The sequence below is a fragment of the Pangasianodon hypophthalmus genome, chromosome 13, assembly GCF_027358585.1.
Source record: "Pangasianodon hypophthalmus isolate fPanHyp1 chromosome 13, fPanHyp1.pri, whole genome shotgun sequence".
In the NCBI taxonomy this organism is placed as follows: Eukaryota; Metazoa; Chordata; class Actinopteri; order Siluriformes; family Pangasiidae; genus Pangasianodon; species Pangasianodon hypophthalmus.
In genome coordinates this window covers 12,281,323-12,301,406 of record NC_069722.1, presented here as the reverse complement: position 1 = coordinate 12,301,406, position 20,084 = coordinate 12,281,323, and the positions used below count along the sequence as shown (strand labels likewise).

The window sequence follows — 20,084 nt, the reverse complement described above, 5'->3', positions numbered from 1 at the left end:
CTGACAGGAGTGAAACCTGATGTGGTCTTCTGCTGTTGTAGCTCATCCACCTCAAAGTTTGATATGTTCTTCATTCTGAGATGCTTTTTTGCTCACCACGGTTGTAAAGAGTGATTATTTGAGTTACCATAGACCTCCTGTCAGCTCAAACAACATTCTCATTCTGGAGGTCATTCTCCTCTGATCAACAAGGTCTTTCAACCTGCAGACCCTCCTCACACAGGATGTTTATTGTTTTTCACATCATTCTGTGTAAACTCTAGAGATTTGTGTGTGAAATTCCCAGGAGATCAGCAGTTTCTGAAATACTCAAACCAGCATATCTGATACCAACAACCATGCCACATTTAAAGTCACACAGATCACACTTTTTCTTCATTCTGATGTTTGATTTGAACATTACTGAAGCTCTTGACTTGTATCTGTATGATTTTTTGCATTGCACTGCTGCCACATGATTGGCTGATTAGATAACTGCATGAATGTGCAGGTGTATAGGTGTTCCTAATAAAGTGGACGGTGAGTGAATCCTTCCATTGCACTTATAAGTGAATCCTTTCACTTATTTAATTTTACCATGAAGCTGGTTTAAATAATGGAGATATATTGTCCTTGCTTATTACACATGCTCATGTAATGCACACTAAAGCATTCTGAATTTAAACTTAGGTGACACACAGATGAGGTGAAGATGGCCTGTAGCTCTTTGCTTCCTGTAGCTCTTTGCTTGAGAGTATATTTGAGTCTGTCTGCTGCATCAGCAAAAACATTCCCCAGTCAAGGACCATTAAAATTAACTATTTTAAAAGAAAATTATATATAGTAACGTTATAAATTACATTATGTGATTTTTTTCATTCTAGACGAATCAGTTAAAGCATTTCCTGTGTTGATATTTCATTTGTTGTGTCTACAATCCCGGAAGCGTGACGTCAGTCAGCGTCTGAATTCCAAACGCCTTCCTATTGGATAAGAAGTGCACTTGTGAAGTGCATAAGCCATTATTTCATACCTTACTATATAGTGCACCTGTATAGGGATAAGGCAGCCGTTTAGGTCTCGGCCAATATCAGTCAAACCGCAAGTGAATGTTATTTGTGTGAATGTGAACTGATAGTGACTAGTTTAATGCTACATTAAAACACAAAAAGGAGATTAATGTTAAAAATTACAAAACCACTTGGATATAGTGCGAGGTTTCTCAGTGCCTTGAGCCATGAGAGTGAAGGTTATTTCCATTTTGGAGGACAACTACATGTACTTGGTTATAGATGAGCAAAGTAAAGAAGGCATTGCTGTAGATCCTGCTGTACCTCACCGGGTAAGAGAGCAAAATGACCCAGTTTTATAAACCACTGCTTTCCCTCTCAACCATGTGATGTGTTTCCCTGACAGCTGCTTGAGATAGTGAAAAGAGAAGGAGTGAGACTCACAGCAGTGTTAACTACACACCATCACTGGTAGGTGACACTGATCTCACAGTGCTGTGTGTGTGCCTGAAGCCAAGCATCCTGAGGCTGAATGGGTCACCTTGTGTTTAGTGGTGTGTTGTGTGATGTCCACTGTGTAGGGACCATGCACGGGGCAATGAGGCTCTGCTAAAGGACCTCCCCGATTTACAAGTGTATGGAGGAGACGACCGCATCACAGGACTGACCCACAAAGTTACTAATGGCCAGGAGCTCAAGGTATCTGTGAATCATTAAAGGTGTTTAGAAATGCGTCTTTTTAACATGAGCATGTGTGAACGAGCATTTCTAGTTTTCTTGGGTGTAATATTTTAGGATTATGGGTATGATGGGTATGATGGGTATCAATATCTGACATGAAAGTCAATATTTGAGTTGACTTTTTGGTTGAAACTTCTTTCATTGACAGGTTGGTCTGTTACCACTTTGGTTGTCGGTTTCCTACATTACCCACAATGCCGTTTGAAAGCCCACAGATAGTGGCACCAGTGGGAATTCATCTCTACTTAAAGCAACTGGGTGCAGCAGCGCTTTGGTCCTTCAGTCTGTCCGGCTCTCTCACCTTCACATCTGTACACATTCCGCTCACACAAATCATTCCAAAGCTTCTGGTTCCATGCTAATACCTCCGTCCTCCATCAACACCATCATGCTTGTTATTTCATAGATCACTAACTAGAGGAGCCGAGTCTCTGCCATAACTAGGCGCATATGCATTGTACAGCTGCATTGCATTCTGGAGCTTTGAAGCCAACATTTGATGTCTCCACTACTTCTACTTTGGATTTCTCATTAACATGACATTGCATGTGGCTGTTTTTAGGCGCTAACAGCAAAATCTGACCGTTATCTCTTATGTTTGAGACGGTTGTAAATTCTTCTCCTATTAAAATTCCATTGTAAATACGCTAGCCATGTCCCCTTGTGATGTCAGCGAGGCAGACGACTGCTACCTTCACACAGGAATAATGAAAATACAACACCAACCAACAAATTAGGACCAGAATCTCCAAGCACATCACAAATTTGAATCCGGTTCAGGGCAGAGTTTAAATAAAAGAAGTCAACGTTAAATAAAAAGAGTCAACTTTAAATAAAAGACATCAACTCTAACTAAAGTCAACATTAAATAAAAGAAGTCGACTTTAAATAAAAAGAGTATACTTTAAAAAGAGTCAAATTACAATAAAAGAAGTCAAGTTTAAATAAAGTCATGTTTAAATAAAAGAAGTTAACTTTAAATAAAAAAGAGGCAAATTTAAATACAAGAAATCAACTCTAAACAGTCAACTCTTTAAACATGCTTGTAATGCAAGCTCTTCAGTTTCCAGGCTCCTTATTTCTTAAAATGGGCTTCACCTCCTGTACCAAACAGCCCACAATTTCTGTTCCTTTGCAAAGGTCTAAAGTACTGTCACTTCATACAATGTGAAGGAAATCTTAGACATCATTTTGACCTATTCGTTACTTACTAGACCACTCTAGCACTAGTCCATTGTGCAGTCTCTAATCTTTCACGTTATGAATCCTTACAGATGGTTACTTTGTATGTTGCTCTGGAAAAGAGCAGCTGCCCACTGACAGTGTAAATGTTATCAAATTTCCTGACTTGTTCAAATGAATTATTGTTAGGATTACTGCTGCACCTTCACTCATGGGCTATCCCCATCTTCATGTTACCTTTAACACACGAGGTGTGTGTCTTAACCCAACCAAAAAGGTCACGGGAGGCAGTGAGAAATGAAGCTCACAGGACAAAGAAATACACTGTGATTATTTCTCTGTTGTGAAAAGGATCAGCAGGATCAACGAGGGAGCATATTAGAGGCGGTGGGATGTTCATGTGAGGTTGTGTGACATGTTTTGTCATCCTTAGTAAGGATTTAGTCATCCTTAGTAACAGCTTTATCTTGGTTAGTGCTACTGGGGTTAGAAAAATAACAAACAAAATATAAAAGAATGTACCAAACTAAAATGAAAAACTGTGACGGTGGGCGGGATTGGTCAGAATTCCTATGAGAGCAAGCAGGAGTAGATTAAAAAAAAAAAAAATGGTTCAGGACACACCACTAGTTATCACATTGTGCTTGTTGCTAAGATTGAGTAATAGTAAAACAAATAGCTGTGATTATTTCACTGTCGTGAAATGGAACCAGGATCATTGGCTCATGATGCCTCCATAATAAATTTAGCCCCTACTATGACTTGTATACAGCATGGTAGCTAGATTCCTCAGTCCTCTACCAAACTTGGCTTGAGCTGATAAAGTAATAAATCAACAATGAGGATGGTGACAAGGATATTCCTAAAGAGAAATAGTGAATGCAAGTAAACAAAGGTACATTTAAAAGAGTAATTGTAATGTTGCATAATGCATAATGTATGGTAAAGTAATACCACTGAACCCAAAGATGAAAGATAACAGTGAATAGATTCTTGTGATATCTTTTCCCCTCTAGTTTAACAAGATAAATGTGAGATGCCTGTTCACACCTTGCCATACCTCTGGACACATGTGCTACTTCCTGTGGGAAGACAACTGCCCCGATTCCCCCGCAGTGTTCACTGGTATGTGCCTTTATTTGATTATTCTTGTCATTAGCTCATATACGGGTTCCTGTTTTGCAGTGGTCATGTGCATGTTACTTTCCCTTGAGTAAGCATTGCAGTTCAGGAAGTTCGGATTGAAGTTCACTTCCAGTTAAAGTTGCCTTGTGATGGACTGGCATTCCATCCAGGGTGTATTCCCACCTCACATCTCGTGACCCTGACAAGGTTAAAGTGCTTACTGAAGTGAGCGAGTGAGTGAGTGTGATACCTGAAGTCTGAGTGGTTGTCCTGTCTGCTCTGATTGTCAGGGGACACACTGTTTGTGGGTGGTTGTGGGAAATTCTTTGAGGGAACGGCAGAGCAGATGTACCACAACCTGACCAAGGTGCTAGGAACCCTGCCTCAGGACACAGTACGTCACTGCTGCCACTTTTTTAAGAAATAAAAAGAGACGGTCAAAAATGGAACTTGTGCCGCTTCATGTTTCCACTCAAGCACATCTATTTGTACTCACATGAAGTATTGTGTTTTTCAGAAGATCTTCTGTGGTCACGAATACACAATAAAGAACCTGAAGTTTGCAATGCTGGTGGAACCAGAAAACGAGAGGGTGAAGGAGAAGCTTAGCTGGGCTCGGGTACAGTCAGCCTTTTCCCTTACACTGCTCAGCTCACTGAAATACATACTTTAGTTCACACAACATTTCCATAGAATTCCTCTGAACATTGTTGCATACAGTTTTTAAAATGTGGCTAGTTAATTACTAGGCAAGAGACGACGACGACAAGCCGACAGTGCCGTCAACGTTATTGGAGGAATTTGAATACAATCCATTCCTCCGTCTCTTGTAAGTCCATCTTTCTTCATCCTTAGTGTTAACATTAAAAAAAAAAAGCAGGCTGGTTAGTTCAAGTGAATGCAGTCAGAGTGAAATAATTTATCAGCTTCAAATTCATGAATAAAGCTGCAGGAAATGTGACTTTAATCACTTCTGATTTTGTTTGTGAAAATAAATGTAGAATTGTATGTGGGCCTGTGAAAACTCTTCATATATATATATATATAGTAGAAAATGTCAAACTATGACATTTTCTACTAAATATAGTTCTGAAAACTACCAGAAGTAAAGTAATAGCATGTTTGGACACTATGAAATGTGAAAAAGGGTGAAAACGGCATTTAAAGATTCCAGTCCAAGTCCACCTACGATCCACCTACCTCTACATTTATAATCTACTTATGGAAAAACATTACTGTCAAATTATAAGTGGGAAGCTATAAATTATAATAGTGTGAATGTAGTTATCACTTTCTTTATCAGCATCATCCACATCAGTCTCGTCGCCTGAGGTAAAAGTTACTTGTGGCCTTTAAACACAAGCCTCATTGTCGTGTCTTTACTTGACTGAGCTCTGTCCTTTACACTGGTGTGGAAATAATCACAGAATAGCTGAGTCACTTCTGTTTGCTCGCTGTTATCTATACAGAGTGTATACAGAGCTCTTGTCTATTTTGATGATGTGATTTCGCAGGAGCAAGGTTTTAGAAACCTTTATGGAAAACTGATTGCATTTACAGCTGTGTTTGTTAAACAGGCTCTTTTACCAGTCCTAATCTTTGCAGGCAGTTGGCCAAGGCAAGGTTAGCCAGTACGAAATTAGTCCATGTTTCCATGTCATCTTTACTCCAGATTTCACCCGGAACAACATCCGACTGTTTTGTTTGCAAACCACCACACAATTACCTTGACTACTTGTCATAGATTTTTTTTAGTCTGAGCAGGGGATATTTTTAGTCTGAGCCAGTTCCTGAGTAGGGGAGCACAGTGGCTGATTGGCATTTTACAAATTGTCCGTAGAGTGTGTGTGACTGTGCCCTGCAAGGATTGGCACCCCGTACAGGGTGTGCCTCGTGCCCAGAGTTCCCTGGGACAGGCTCCAGGCTCCCCCGTGACCCTGTGTAGGATAAGCGGTATTGAAAATGGATGGATAGATGGATGGATGATTCCTGAGCATAATCTTAAAGTCTGTGGTGTTTAACTTTCAGCAAATCTTGTAGTTTGGGGTTTGATGACTGGGAAATGATGCAGGACATAATAATGAGCATTGTATAAATCTTGTAGTGTGGCCCTGACACAAGATGTACTTTCTGTAAATGATCTACAACCCTTTATGCAAGTGTTTTATAAATATGAGGCTTGTGCAGGGTTGTATCTGTAATGTTATTGTCCTGTGTTTATCTGTATAACATGCACAGCGAGGAGGGTGTGCAGAAGTTTACAGGGAAGTCAGACCCTATCGAGGTTCTACGTGTGCTACGAAAAGAGAAGGACAACTTCAAGAAGCCCAAAGAGCGCATTCCCCCGCATGCCATGCTCGCTCTGGAATGGGGTCTGCTTAGACCAAAACTCACTTAAACAAAGCACTGGACTACTGCAGTACACACTGACCATGCTGAAGCTAGTGCTACTGTCTATTGCTGACGTAGTGCCATTATGAGAGAACATGATAAGTTTAACTTACCACTTACATTGCATGTTAATCATAAATTACAATTTGCATTTCTGCATCTTGTCACATTGAGGCATTTATTTCAATGATCCTGATTTATGCTTGTTTACACATATTTGCACGAATTACCTGAATGATACTGTAAGTAATATAAAAATAATTATATAAATAATTTACAAGAAAATCATTTGAGTTGCATTTAAATTGTTCACTTTTTTGTTTACACAATTTTACCTCTTAACTACAAAAAAGATGCTTAACCTCCATGGATTAAATACTCAGTCAATAAAGCTACAATTAAATGTAAACAAGTTTTTATTAAACATATTCAGTAATGTTTATTTCCTAAATAAATATAGTAAGAATAACTTATATACATATGATCATTTATTCAAACACATTTTCTTAACATTGTAAATTATTCAAGGTACCTGCAAATGCAAAGCAGAGTAATTTGATTGTTCTATCAACGATTATTTTTCCTATGTATATGAAATATTTAAAATAATAAAAAGTAGGTCTTTCAAGTTCAGAGAAATGGCAAATGGCCTCATTTTTTTGTTGAGTATGATGCTGATCACTCTCCTCGTGTAATGTATAAGTCAGCTAAGCAATGGAACTGGAAATACTTCACCCAGAGGAATAGAGAACTTTTCTGATTGCTGCCATTAATGTTCAGGGTGGGACAAGTTTTGGGGAAATTACTTCAGACTTGAAAAAATAAAAAGCATCAGTTTCACAATTCTTGTTAATCTAAAAAATGCAACGATAGCTGTTTTCATTGATGTTCTGTGCCACTGGTTTGCCATGACAGCTGGATCTATCTGTCTTATGGTCAATTAAAGAGAACAGAATTTATTTTTACAGTGAATATATTGCATTACATTGACACAGGGGCCTTACCCCCAGAATAACAGATTCAGTAAATTAAAGCACAATTTATCAGTCAATAAAGTATTGGATGGATTAGATTATAGCTAAAATAATTAACAATACATAATAAGTTGAATAAAGTTTGTGCTTAGTTTTTTTTTCTGTGTTTAGACAAACTAAGGACTCAGCATACTTCATGGGGAGATGATGTTCGGCTTGCTCCCACACACAACATGATGCAACTACAGAGCAAAAAACAGTATGTGGAGGCTTCACAGACAAACGCTACACAACTGAGTCTGTGAACTTACTCATTTCAAAACAGATGACTTTGAGGAGCATCAGTCTTGCTTCTGTACTTATGGAATTGTCATGAAAGTTGTCATGAAATACTGGAGCACTCGTACGTGATGCCCAGTACAAAGCCGCAGAAAATAAATCAGCTGGTAAGCTTGGGAAAAGTGGTTATGCCTTTATGCATATAATCATGTGCTGAAACAACTACACATGAACGCTGATTGTACTTTATTATACAAGAATTTTCTCAAGATTGTGATCATGAGCTCATTACTCTAACACTTGTCCTGAATTGCCGTGCTGGAGATCATATTCCATGCATCACTTTGCTGCTTTATAGATTTCAGACGATTCACACACCAGGCTTTCAGATTTTCACCACTTGATGGTGAGTCCATTGGTGCTTTTCTCCACTGCGTGATACTGCGTGTGAAGTAGCTCTCGTGCTTTCTCCTCTCCCATACTCTTTAGCCATGTGTGGTAAAGCTCAGCAACACGCTGATCCTCCTCGGGTGCAGACGGCTGCTCCACTCTGTATGCCACCTCCACCTGCTGCAGCAGCTCCTTGTTGGACTGATCTGCTACAGGCTTCAGCTGACCTCCGCCATTCAGGCACCCTGTGTACACATACAGATCATGCCGTCTATAAGATTGGAACACAATGACACAATGTCTGTTGTTTTGCTTTTGTAACCGATAGTCAATGACTAAATTCAAGTGCAGATCTGTATTAGAAATTTTGATGGGCTGTGAAGGAAATACGTTCTTCTCTGTTTAACAAGACTTAACATAATGTGACAGTTCACCGCATAGTTTATTCCTGGTCAGTTGTGTGCCTTTAGATCATTAGCTCATGTGCAAGAGGGCTGATGCAAGGTCACTGTATAATTGTTGTCTGTAGCTTAAACATCAACATGAGTATCAAAATTGCATAGCTTGCCTACATTAGGGCAAAAAAATCAGAATACAATAAGAGACAAGGCCAAAAAGAACAGTTTGGTATGTAGGTAATGATTAAGAACACACAAAATACTGAAGCATTTTGCTGATCTGACTTCTGTCTATGCATTACTGAAGTATGTTGTAGTTATTCTATAATCACAGGTTTTTAAATATACATTCTGGGGTTAAAAAAAGAAAAAAAAAATGCATGAAATTTTGTATTTTTAATTAAGCAATAAACAAAAAGTAAAGACTTGCATAACATGCAATAGCATTTCTTTTAGATTTTTTAAATGATTATGTCTTTGGGGTAACTTGTCAATATTGCTGCTCTATTCAGCTGTAATGATGGTAGAATGTCTAGAAAGTGTATTAATATGAAGTGGGTCCTTATGTGGACTCAACACTTTTGAAGCAAAAAAATAATAATAATAATTTGGCCCATGACACATTAATGACACATCAATGACATCAGTTTACAAGTCATACTACTCTCACCTGATGGACATGCCATGACTTCTACAAAATGGTACGGTGACTTTCCTCTCTTCAACTTCTGCACGAGGTTCTGAATATTCCTGAAGCCGTAGGTGGCAGCAAAGCGCAGAAGAACTTCTCCATCTTTCTCTAGAATGACTTCCTGGAAGTCCTTGTTTCTGTTGGAGACAATAAAAAATGTGAATAAGTACACAGGATATAAATCAATGCACCAAGATGAAAATGGACAGATGAGTGAAAACATAACCGCTAAATAACAATGAAGACGCATTCTTATCCATCGCTCAAACCATTTTGTGGTTGTCAGGCATACTTACAGTCATGTAATATTAGTAGGATTAATGTTATTGTATTGTATATGTGTCAGTCACCTAAAAAATAATGACTCAGGTGAAAGGCATCATCCAAACAATATATTTTTTTTACTTTTATCTTAGATTAAAATAAAATATAATCAAAGTTTTTGTTAATTTTTAATCATTTAACCGGTGTTGTTTTTTACTCCGGGATTTGAAGGGCTAAATTTGTGTTTGCTATATGCTGTTTTATCAAAGCTATACTTTTATCAATGGGTTTTTTTTTTATTCTTTTTACCTTCATTGTTTTATAGCTTTATAATATTGTTTAAAACTGATTGAAGCTACCCGCTTGCAACTGTCTCTCAAACCTTTGTAGGCATTAATTGTGCTGTATGTGTATGAAAGGTGCTATATATAGTTGTTATTATGTACTCGGATTTGCCCTGGTCTGTGCACACTTACTTGAGAGTCTTGTATGTGAGTTCCTCCACTTCAACTCCAAAGAGTTGTTTGGCAGCGCGAGTGTAGACGTGATGAAGATATCCTCCTGAACCACTCCCAGCATGACACAGCAGCTCCTCACCACACACATTACTGAACCTACCATCACAACCACACATAAATTACACATAAAAACAAACAACGTGTAGGGTGTCACTCAATGGAAAAGTGTCTTGGCTGGTTTCATGCCGCTACACTGCAAAGGCTTTCTGTAGCACTGAAATTGTTCTTTAATTCCATACTGTTTTTATTTATACAGATGGAAACTTACATAGTATCTAAAGGTGCTGGCTCTATATCACACAGAGACACGCCTTCCTCTTCCAACATCTTGAGAACTTCTCCTGGAAATGAATTAGATTCATGACATGACATACCGACAGAGCGGGAGTGAATAACGTTTGTGGGTTTTTTTCCTAAAAAAAACAGCTTCAGCATCTCCTCTATTACAGTGTTCTTTACCTGATGTAATGACACAGTCCACTTCTCTGGTCTCTGCCTCGCTAAGGTAGAAATCAGGTCTGGAAGCTTCCAGTTTCTTGTCATAGCAAGGCATCACGGTCACATGGTAAATCTTTTGCGGTTCAACACCCTGTGGAACAGTAAGCTTAAGATCAAATATTATGTATTTGGGAAAATCAAAGAATGCAGAACACATCTGAATCCAACAGCCTTCCATCTTAAGTTAGGAGGAGTGAATAACGTTTGTGTTACCTGCTGACTAGCGAAGAATCTCTTGACCAGTGAGCCCATCATCTGTTGAGGAGAACGGGTTGTACTGATGTAAGGCAGGATGAAGTCACCATGGGTCTTCTCAGCATAGCAGATCCAACCTGTTCTCATGGAAAAGATGCTTATACCGTAAGATATTATTCCTCAGGCAAAGCATATGATTGTACTTTCTTTATGTCATACACATTTCATGCAATAGTTACATTATGTCATACCAGATTTAATCCTTACCCCTGAGATCTACCATCTTACAGAGTTTAGTCTGTACTATATAAAGGCCTTTATGATAGGGTAGGTTATACTTCTGCTGCAGACTCTTTGCCCACAGACCATCTACTGTTTATTGTACACTTTGGGCACAGCTCTCAGAATCTTGCCACTGTGTATTGTTTTTCATCAGTCTGGCAGGGATAAAAATTTTGAACACTGCAACATCAACGTTTTGCAGCAAGATATATTCGCTGGATTAGAAAATCTGCCTCAAGCTGATCGTTTGCAATATCAGTCAAATGGCCCGTTCATAAGTATGCGGATCTTAGGTGATGAAAACTACCAGACTCTAGAGAAAGTTTCAGAATTTCCTGTATTAGTGTCCCTCATCTGACATAATGACCCGGTCCAATTCTCTGGTCTTAGCCTTACTAAGGTAGACATTAATCTTAACAACCATCACCATATCTAACCTTTGCAAACATGGTGCTAGTAGAGCCTGACCTTTTTGGTTTTCTAAGGTTGTAGGAGGAGTCTAAGGACAAAGAAAATGTGTTTGTTACCTGGGCAGGCAGATGCCAGCATGGGCAAGGCTTTCTTGTCCTCCCCTTTCCGAGCAAACCTCTTGAGGAACTCTCTCTGACTCTCCAGCAGGCTGAAGGTGCGACTGAATCCAGTGTCAAATACATAATGAACACCTGAAATATATCACACACAACAAGTTTATCAGTAGAAGCAACAGACAAAAGGGTTTTAGGTCAGTATACAAGATTTGTATATTCTGAGCACTGGCGCTTTCCCAGCTTTCAGTACTCACCCAGATTTTTGAAGAAGGTTGTAAGCCTCCTGGCCACCTCGCTGCTGTTGAGAGAGTAGCGTGTGGCTAGGGAAGCCCGAGACTGTGGTGACACTGACACTACAACCAGCTTCTGCTCACTGCTGCTACTCTGCTGCACAGTGAGACACTCATCACTCATATTTCCCTAACTTAGAAAACAGCATCACAAGCATATTTGTGATAATCCCAGCATCACAAAACTCACAAGAAATGCTGAGAAGGTAACTGTTTAGACACATGGACAGTGATCCACACACAGCTCATACAGCATACAAGAGCATTTCCAAACAAATAATCAACTTCAGAATTGCATCCATACACAGCGCTTTATCCTGTTCAGGGTTGTGATGGATTTGGAGACTATCCTGGGAACACTGAGCATGAGGTGGGATAATACGCCGGCTGGGATGCCAGTCCATTGTAGTATTTCAACTTAGTATATTATTTATTATATTATAATAATATACTTGCAATATAATACACTAATATACATTCTTTCAGCTGGATATGATAGCTTGAACCATAATTTCAGCATGTTCTTCTTGGATGCTGTTAATGCTGTGCAAAGTATCTTATGTTGATTTAAGGTAAGGTGCACACTGTAATCATCATTCAGGAAACAAAGATGAAAGTGCTTTTAAATGATCTTATTATTTACAGATGATACCACCTGAAGCACCACATCCAATAACTGACAGTTGAAATGGTGACAATTCTTAGTATTGTATGATAGTGACTGGGAGTGTATGGAGAGAGTGCAAATGTGTGAGTAATCAACTGCAGGTAAAAGAAATGGCTCCATGTGTGTTTGTGAACTTCAAACAGTCCATCAATAGATGATCAATCTTGGAATCGCATGACCCCCCACAAGTGAGTAATGCACATTTGTTTGGATTTAGACCACGTTTAGGAGTAATTCTCAGAAACGTTATACATCAGTACCTTATTGAGGCGGAGCACTCGGTATAGTTCCTCATGACTCTGCTGGGTGATTAAGATGCTCTCGGCTGACGTGATGCAGCCACTACAGGCCAAACAGTCATTCAGAGTGATCTTGGCTTTCTCCAGCTTCTGCATTCGGCCATCCTAGAAACAAAACACAGGTCTGAATCAAAACATACAGCATACTGGAATCAAACAGGGATGAAGTAATTTCAGTAATTCTATGCCATAAGCTTTACAGAACATGCATTTTTGCAGAACATGCATTTTCTTTTAGGGAACATGCAGATCAGTGCACACGCATTTGTTTGGTAATGTTAATAACTCCATAAATGCATGCAGAAATGACAAAAAATTGCTTAAATAACCTAAAATTATAGGTAATATGAGCATTGTTTTAAACTTGTAGTTAACAATTACAGCATATATTTTCTTAATAAAAATGCATGTACATGGTGTACAGATGTAAAACAATCTATTAGAATCTATTAAGTGTCCCCTGCCAAACTCTTGATAGAACACCAATATATCCAAACAACTGCATACAAAGTGAAACCAACCAAAGCAAATTACAAAAAAGACACAATATCACACAATATACAGGATTCTCGTGTAGACTATGTCTGGAAAAAAAAAAGCAATATGCAAAAAGCTCAGCCCTTTTTTCATGCTGCACGAGTTCCCAGTCCAGGTCCTGGGGTACCCTCTGTCCTGCTCATTTTAGTGTTATCCCTGTTATCACACACCTGCTTCAATAATCAGACAAATAACAGTCCTTCCTGAGCTGAAGTGGGTGTGTGAGCAGGTAAAACACTGAAGTATAGGAATATGCCTTACCAGTGTGTTTCAGAACCCTTCTGGACCCTAGACAGTCCAGAATTTTGCTCTCTCCCAGTTCCAAACACAATGGTACCAGGTATATAGTGGTGATGACCACACTGATTAGGCATGTTAGATGCTGAGAGATCAGAAGTTTATATTCCCTCTAGTCCTAGAGGGCTGGTTTGAAGAGGAATAAAACAAATGTTAAAAAAAGTATAACAGCACAACAGAAAAATGTTTGTCCAATCAACAAGAGATTGCGTGTTCCAATATTGACTATGCCACAACCATTTGTGGCTGGGAACCAAGAGAGCAAAACTGCTGTGATCTCAGGGTAGGAGGGATGGATTACTCTCTCCTGTGTCAGAGTGACACTAGCCAGTCGCAGGTGTCCGGGAGCTCACGCATGCAGAACAGGGTAGATAGCGCTGCCCTGTGATGCTGCATGAGGCTGGCGTCATGTGTCTTGGCTTGCCCCAACCCTCCCAGGTGGTAGATGGTGTGTGATAGGGGAGAGTTAGCCAGTGGGTGGGAACTGGCAGGAAAATGGGGGAAATCTAAGTATTAGTAGAACAGAAACTTCACAAACCTCATTAACCTGAAAGTAAGAGCCATCATCTTCAATCTGGATTTTGGCCACAGATCGCCCCTGCTTCTTGTCCACTTTCACTGGCTTCACACATTCCTGCGGAAATCATTTAGATGGCAAATGGTCTTTGATAAAGGGGTTACAGTAAACACATCAACATACACAAGGACCTACATTTTCATTACTTGTAAATGTAATATAAATTCACTGAACACATGATGTACAGTAAAACTATAAAATCCAATAAAGTCTTTTGTTTGTTTGTTTGTTTGAACTCCACATGTAGAAGCTACTACAGAGCCAATCTCATATTATATTATGAGTTAATAATCTATTATTATTTAGTTCAATGTAACTAACATTATAGGACCTACTTTTGTTTTTCAAACACTGAGGCAGGCGCTGATCAACAGATCTAGCATCTGTGACCATCAGAAAATGAGGCATGTCATTCAGTTACCAATGAAAACAGACCCAGCGTCTTACGTTTCAGATGTACTGACTGATAAATACATGTGTGTGATCTGTCCTCTTCACCAAAACAGGTACCTACGAAGTTAATAAATATTGGCACCCTGTGCGCTAGCTAATTAGAGACTTGTCAGCTAGTACAATAACAGCTAACTTCACTGCAGTGCTAGGCTACTTCTAGCTTTGCTAACTCGTTAGCTGAAGACAGAGACACGGTAAAAGTCTAATGAAAGCGCTGTTATACGTTTACCTGTGACGGTGTGATAAAATCATCCAAATCAGTCAGTTGTAAAACTCCGCTAAAGTGAGACGCCATATTGAATGACCTCCATACAATAATACACTGCGACCAAACGCGACATTAGCTACCTGGCAGCTCTGGAAGCTCCTCCCCCTCAGTCTGGCGAAATGAGACGGTCGGGGCCAAACAGTCACGTGACCGGTAAAGCCCCGCCCCTCACAGGCCCAGCGGGAAAATTAAAACATATTTTTACTGGAATAAACAATAAGGCACAATGTGTATGTTTAAACTTTTCCTAGATTTAAACAAACTCTCAAACGTTTTTTGCATTTTTATCAAAGTTATTTTAGCCTATTTATTATTTAATTCTTCTTATTATTATTAGTTATTATCTTGACTGCTTACGTGATTTGAATCAAAAACAAGTAGGGCTATAAAGAACACCAACAAATTTCAGGAGTAAAATCTCAATGGCACCAATAAATTATTATTGCACACATACATATATTTTTGCACTCAAAAATATTACTGCAGACACTGAAGATGATCAGACTAATATTTGAATAGTTGGATTATGTTTGAAAGGGTCCATGAAATTAAAGTTAAAGGTGTCCCTGCATGGCTGCAAAAAGTTTGAGAACCCCTGCCACTGTGGTTTCTTAATTTCAGACTTCTCTTTATATTTATTTTTATACAAATTAATAAATTTTAATTATTACAAATTCTGCCCTTTGCCAACACATAGCCACATCTTTTGCTCCTTATCTTTTTAAAAATAAAATGTATGATTATGATAATGTATGGGGTAATTTTACCCAGTAACCTTTTCCTTTAGGTCCCAGGGTGCTACCAAAAAAAAGAAAAAAAACACTCACTCTAATACCAGTGAAGTCACAGCAATCCGTGGCCCGGAGTCCAAGAAAGCAAAATTGACAGTGCTTTCTGGGTGGTTAGGATGGCATTCATTTCTTCATTTCCTTATCAATGATAGTGAAACTAGCCAATCACAGAAGTCTTCATGTACAGGTATGCAGAAGATGTCCCATGACCTGTAACATTTTATATGACACACATGGAATTAAATATTCAAATTTCAATATGAACAAGGTGCATTTTATTATGAATTTTTTTTAACAAAAACTTTGATTTGTGCTTTTCCTTGTTTTCCTGCAAATTTTAGAATGGGACCACATTACTGTGAGACACTGTATGTCAGGATGGTTACACATGTTACTTAAAAACATGGTTGGCTGCATTTCATTTCAAAGAATCCAACAAAATGTACTGGCCTGTGATGACATACTGCCTCCGCTGGCATATGGCAGAGCCTGGCAATTATCATTGTGTCAACAGACATGTGCTAGAGAATGAGAACCTCCAACTTCATAATAATGCTGACTGTGTATGTAGAGTAGACTACTTGCAAATTTATCATCCACATCAGAAAAGTTTCATGGGAGATTGAAACATTGCTGCTTTAGTTGAGTTAGCTGACCTGACTGCCAGCAATTGCCCAGATAGTACATTTCATTAAGAAACACTATATTATGTCAAAATAAATCAGAAATTTAAATTAGACTTTAATGTAGAGTATTAACCTGGCAGGGGGCCCATAACTGGGTGACCTTAGTATTGTGGTATTTTGATTGGAAGCAGTAGCGACACTGCAATATTTTTATCGAACAGTAACACTGGTAAGTAAGAGTAAGAGTAAGATATTCCTTTATTTGTCCCGCAGTAGGGAAATTGCATTTAGCAACAGCAGGGGTACAGTACAGAAAGAGTATGCACACAAGAACGGCAGGGGTACAGTACAGAAAGAGTATGCACACAAGAACAAGGTAGATTAAAAACTATTCTGTACATAAATGTCTTAAATAGTGCTAAAAGCAAAAATCCTAACACAAAACAAAAAAAAAAAAAAAAAAAAGGAGAGGGGTATATACACGTAAGTACAGGTTGGTTGAGAATAGTGTAGCTTGCCAGTAGTGTGATGGTATTGCACATTGAAATATTGCACACTGATATTGCACATAAATGTGAGTGTAAATACTGCACTGAGAGTTTACAAATAAATAAATAAATCAGCAGTGTTCATTATAAAGTCTTACAGCAGCAGGAAGGAAAGACCGACGAAATCTCTCCTTTACACACTGAGGGTGGAGCAGTCTGTCACTGAAGCTGCTCTCCAGAGCTGACAGGACGTCCCGCAGGGGGTGGGACTCATGGTCCAGCAAAGATGTCAGTTTTGTCAGGACCCATCTGTCACCAACCTCCCGCACTGGGTCCAGAGGACAGCCCAGGACAGAGCTGGACCTCTTGATGACCTTGTCCAGCTTTTTCCTCTCCCTCTCAGTGATGCTGCTGCTCCAACAGACCACACCATACAGGATGGCTGATGCCACCACAGAGTCATAAAAAGTCTTTAGGAGCGCCCCCTGCACACCAAAGGACCGCAGTCTCCTCAGGAGGTAGAGCCTGCTCTGACCCTTCGTGTACAGTGCGTCTGTGTTGTGAGTCCAGTCCAGTTTGTGGTTTAGATGAACACCCAGGTACTTATAAGAGTCCACTCTCTCAATGTCCATTCCCTGGATGTTCACCAGTGAGGGGGCAGACCGGTGTCTGCGGAAATCCACCACCATCTCCTTGGTCTTTCCCGCGTTGATGAGGAGGTGATTTGGCCGACACCAGTCCACGAAGTCCTGCATCAGTCTTCTGTACTCTGCGTCATCGTCGTAACTGATCAGGCCAACGATGGCTGAGTCGTCAGAGAACTTGAGCAGGACACAGCTGTCCGTGTTGTATCTGAAGTCTGCAGTGTAGAGGGTGAAAAGGAAGGGTGCGAGCACCGTGCCCTGGGGGACACCCACACTGCAGGTCAGGGTGTCAGATACGCAGTCCCTAGCTCTCACAAACTGGGGCCTATCTGTGAGATAGTCCAGGACCCACTCCGCCAGATGTGAGTCCACTCCAGCCCATTCCAGCTTGTCCCTCAAAAGCAATGGTTGAATTGTGTTGAATGCGCTGGAGAAGTCAAAGAATAAAATCCTCACAGCGCTGCCGGGCTTCTCCAGGTGAGTTAGAGCACGATGCAGCAGGAAGATCACAGCGTCCTCCACTCCAATCCCGGGTCGGTAGGCGAACTGCAGCGGGTCCATCGCTGAGCTCACCTCAGAGCGTAGGTGGCCCAGGACCAGTCTCTCCAGTGTCTTCATCAGATGTGATGTGAGAGCCACCGGCCTAAAGCTGCTGAGGTCTCTAGCGTGTGGTGTTTTGGGCACTGGTACCACACAGGAGGTCTTCCATAGCTGTGGTACCACCCTCAGCTTGAGGCTCATGTTGAAGACCTGCCCCATAATCCCACACAGTTCCTCTGCTCAGGATTTCAGGAGCCTGGAGCCGATACCGTCAGGTCCAGCTGCCTTCCTTGCTTTGATCTGAGAAATGTAGCAGCATGAACTTTAAAATGCAGCTTATGTTGTAAAATGCTCAAATCACCTGTGTCTGTAATGGTACCTACTCCCTATTCCCTACAAACTGCTTATTTTATGCATCCTACATAATCACTGTAACAATAACATGTTGAAGGCTATTCAACATTAGGGCTTTTAGATATGACTTATAAAATTGCAACTCCTTAAATAGAGCGCTATGTAGTGAATGGGGTGTGGTTTTTTTAGAACTCTAAACTGAAAACAAAATCAAACCACTTTCATGGCTCATTTCATGTAACTCACAGGTGTTTCTTGTTGCCCAGGTGTACCCTGTTAGACTGATCGTTTAAACAATTAAATGTTTATTCTTGGTTTAAGCCCTGAGTTTCATCTGTGAAGACTGCATTTTTTGTTAAAAAGGATAAACCAACATGAAGACCAGAGAGGTGTCTATGGGTGAAAAGCAAGCCATTTTGAATCGATCAGAGCCATTGCAATGGCAACAATTTGGAATGTCCTGAATGTCCTGAAAAAGGAAGAAACCACTAACAACCAGACATCAAACAGGTTGGCCAAGGAAAACAACAGCAGTTGATGACAGAAACATTGTGAGAACTGTGAAGAAAAATTAAAAAACAACAGCCAGTGACATTACCAACAACCTCCAAAGAGCAGGGGTGAAGTTATCAAAATCTACCGTTGGAAGAAGACTTCGAGAGCATACCACAGGATGCAATCCACTCATCAGCAGTATTGATGATATAACTAATGATGGTAGCAGCAGAATGAATTGATAAGTCTAGAGAAACATTCTGTCTGCCAATTTACAGAGAAATGCATCCAATCTAATTAGAAGGAACTTCATCATGCACATCATGCAGCAAGACAATGACCCAAAACACACTGCCAACACAACAAAGGACTTCATCAGTGGTAAAAAGTGGAAGGTTTTAGACTGGCCAAGTCACCAGACCTTAACAAAACTGAGCATGCATTTCACCTCCTGAAGAGGAGACTGAAGGGAGAAAGCCCCAAACAAACATCAACTGAAAGAAGTTGCGGTACAAGCCTGGAAAAGCATCACAAAAGGAGAATACAACAGTTTGGTGATGTCTTTGGGTCACTGGCTTGATGCAGTTATTGCAAGCAAGGGATATACTATCAAATATTAAGTGTTATTTATGTTAATTTCCTTTAAGATGGTCTGAATCAATATTTTTACTCACCTAAAAATTTGCTGGTCTGCCACCAAAGGTACTATGTTCTACGTTACTTAACAGATCTAGATGTAAATTTCAGGAAATGAAAGCTGAAATTCTGATCTATTGTCTCATATTCATCTTTTGAATTCAAACCCAAATGTCTTCAGTTTTATTTATGTGTTCTTCATATAATCTGAAGTTGAGATATGCCCTCCCAATCCCACTTCCACCCTTAGGGCCCCCTAAATCATTGAGGGTCTAAGTACCAGTAGGTACCAGTAACACAATACAGTGAGCAACAAGACAGAAAAGAAGATATAGAGAAATTACATCTCTGATGAAAAATCCAGCTCAGTCTGACCAGCTACCAGCTGCCATAGCACAGGCCGAGCTGGTCAGACTGATAGATCATGTAAGTGCTGGTAGAAAGAAAACAGTTTCTGAATTACCGCCACTAATGCTAATAAAACACAGTAAGGCAATTAATAAAAATTAAACATGCATTGATGAATTTAGTCAAATAATTAGGAAGCTGGAAAATAACTTGCTAGTTGCAAAAGATGGTCTACCAGTTTGACCAGCTCAGCCTGTTTTTTGCACGCACACACGCACACACACGCAACTATATGATTTGTGCCCAGGTGAGCTGGGGTGATTACTGAAG

At 39.8% G+C, this 20,084-nt stretch overlaps 2 protein-coding genes across 4 annotated transcripts; one reads left to right on the top strand and one right to left on the bottom strand.

Moving 5' to 3' along the window:
- The first annotated feature begins 1,026 nt into the window (after nt 1-1,026).
- hagh (hydroxyacylglutathione hydrolase) lies at nt 1,027-7,570 on the top strand. Of its 2 annotated transcripts, none has more exons than XM_026916830.3 (8): nt 1,027-1,321; nt 1,396-1,460; nt 1,571-1,688; nt 3,929-4,037; nt 4,328-4,431; nt 4,555-4,656; nt 4,776-4,866; nt 6,276-7,570. In XM_026916830.3, exons 1-8 carry the CDS (start codon nt 1,217-1,219, stop codon nt 6,515-6,517), a joined length of 936 nt encoding a protein of 311 aa, XP_026772631.3. In that variant the 5' UTR covers nt 1,027-1,216; the 3' UTR covers nt 6,518-7,570. The 2 variants fall into 2 exon arrangements, with proteins under 2 accessions (XP_026772631.3, XP_026772632.3); XM_026916831.3 differs by having other exon boundaries at nt 1,030-1,321; nt 4,787-4,866.
- Nucleotides 6,827-14,936, bottom strand: narfl (nuclear prelamin A recognition factor-like). 2 transcript variants are annotated; one of them, XM_026916826.3, is made up of 11 exons: nt 14,794-14,936; nt 14,073-14,168; nt 12,662-12,805; nt 11,699-11,831; nt 11,445-11,579; nt 10,654-10,772; nt 10,402-10,531; nt 10,211-10,283; nt 9,901-10,038; nt 9,140-9,297; nt 6,827-8,316 (listed from the first exon to the last, which is right to left on the bottom strand). In XM_026916826.3, the coding sequence occupies exons 1-11, from the start codon at nt 14,857-14,859 to the stop codon at nt 8,075-8,077; spliced, it is 1,434 nt and encodes a 477-aa protein (XP_026772627.2). In that variant the 5' UTR covers nt 14,860-14,936; the 3' UTR covers nt 6,827-8,074. The 2 variants fall into 2 exon arrangements, with proteins under 2 accessions (XP_026772627.2, XP_026772628.2); XM_026916827.3 differs by having other exon boundaries at nt 11,699-11,828.
- Between the last annotated feature and the right edge of the window lie 5,148 nt (nt 14,937-20,084).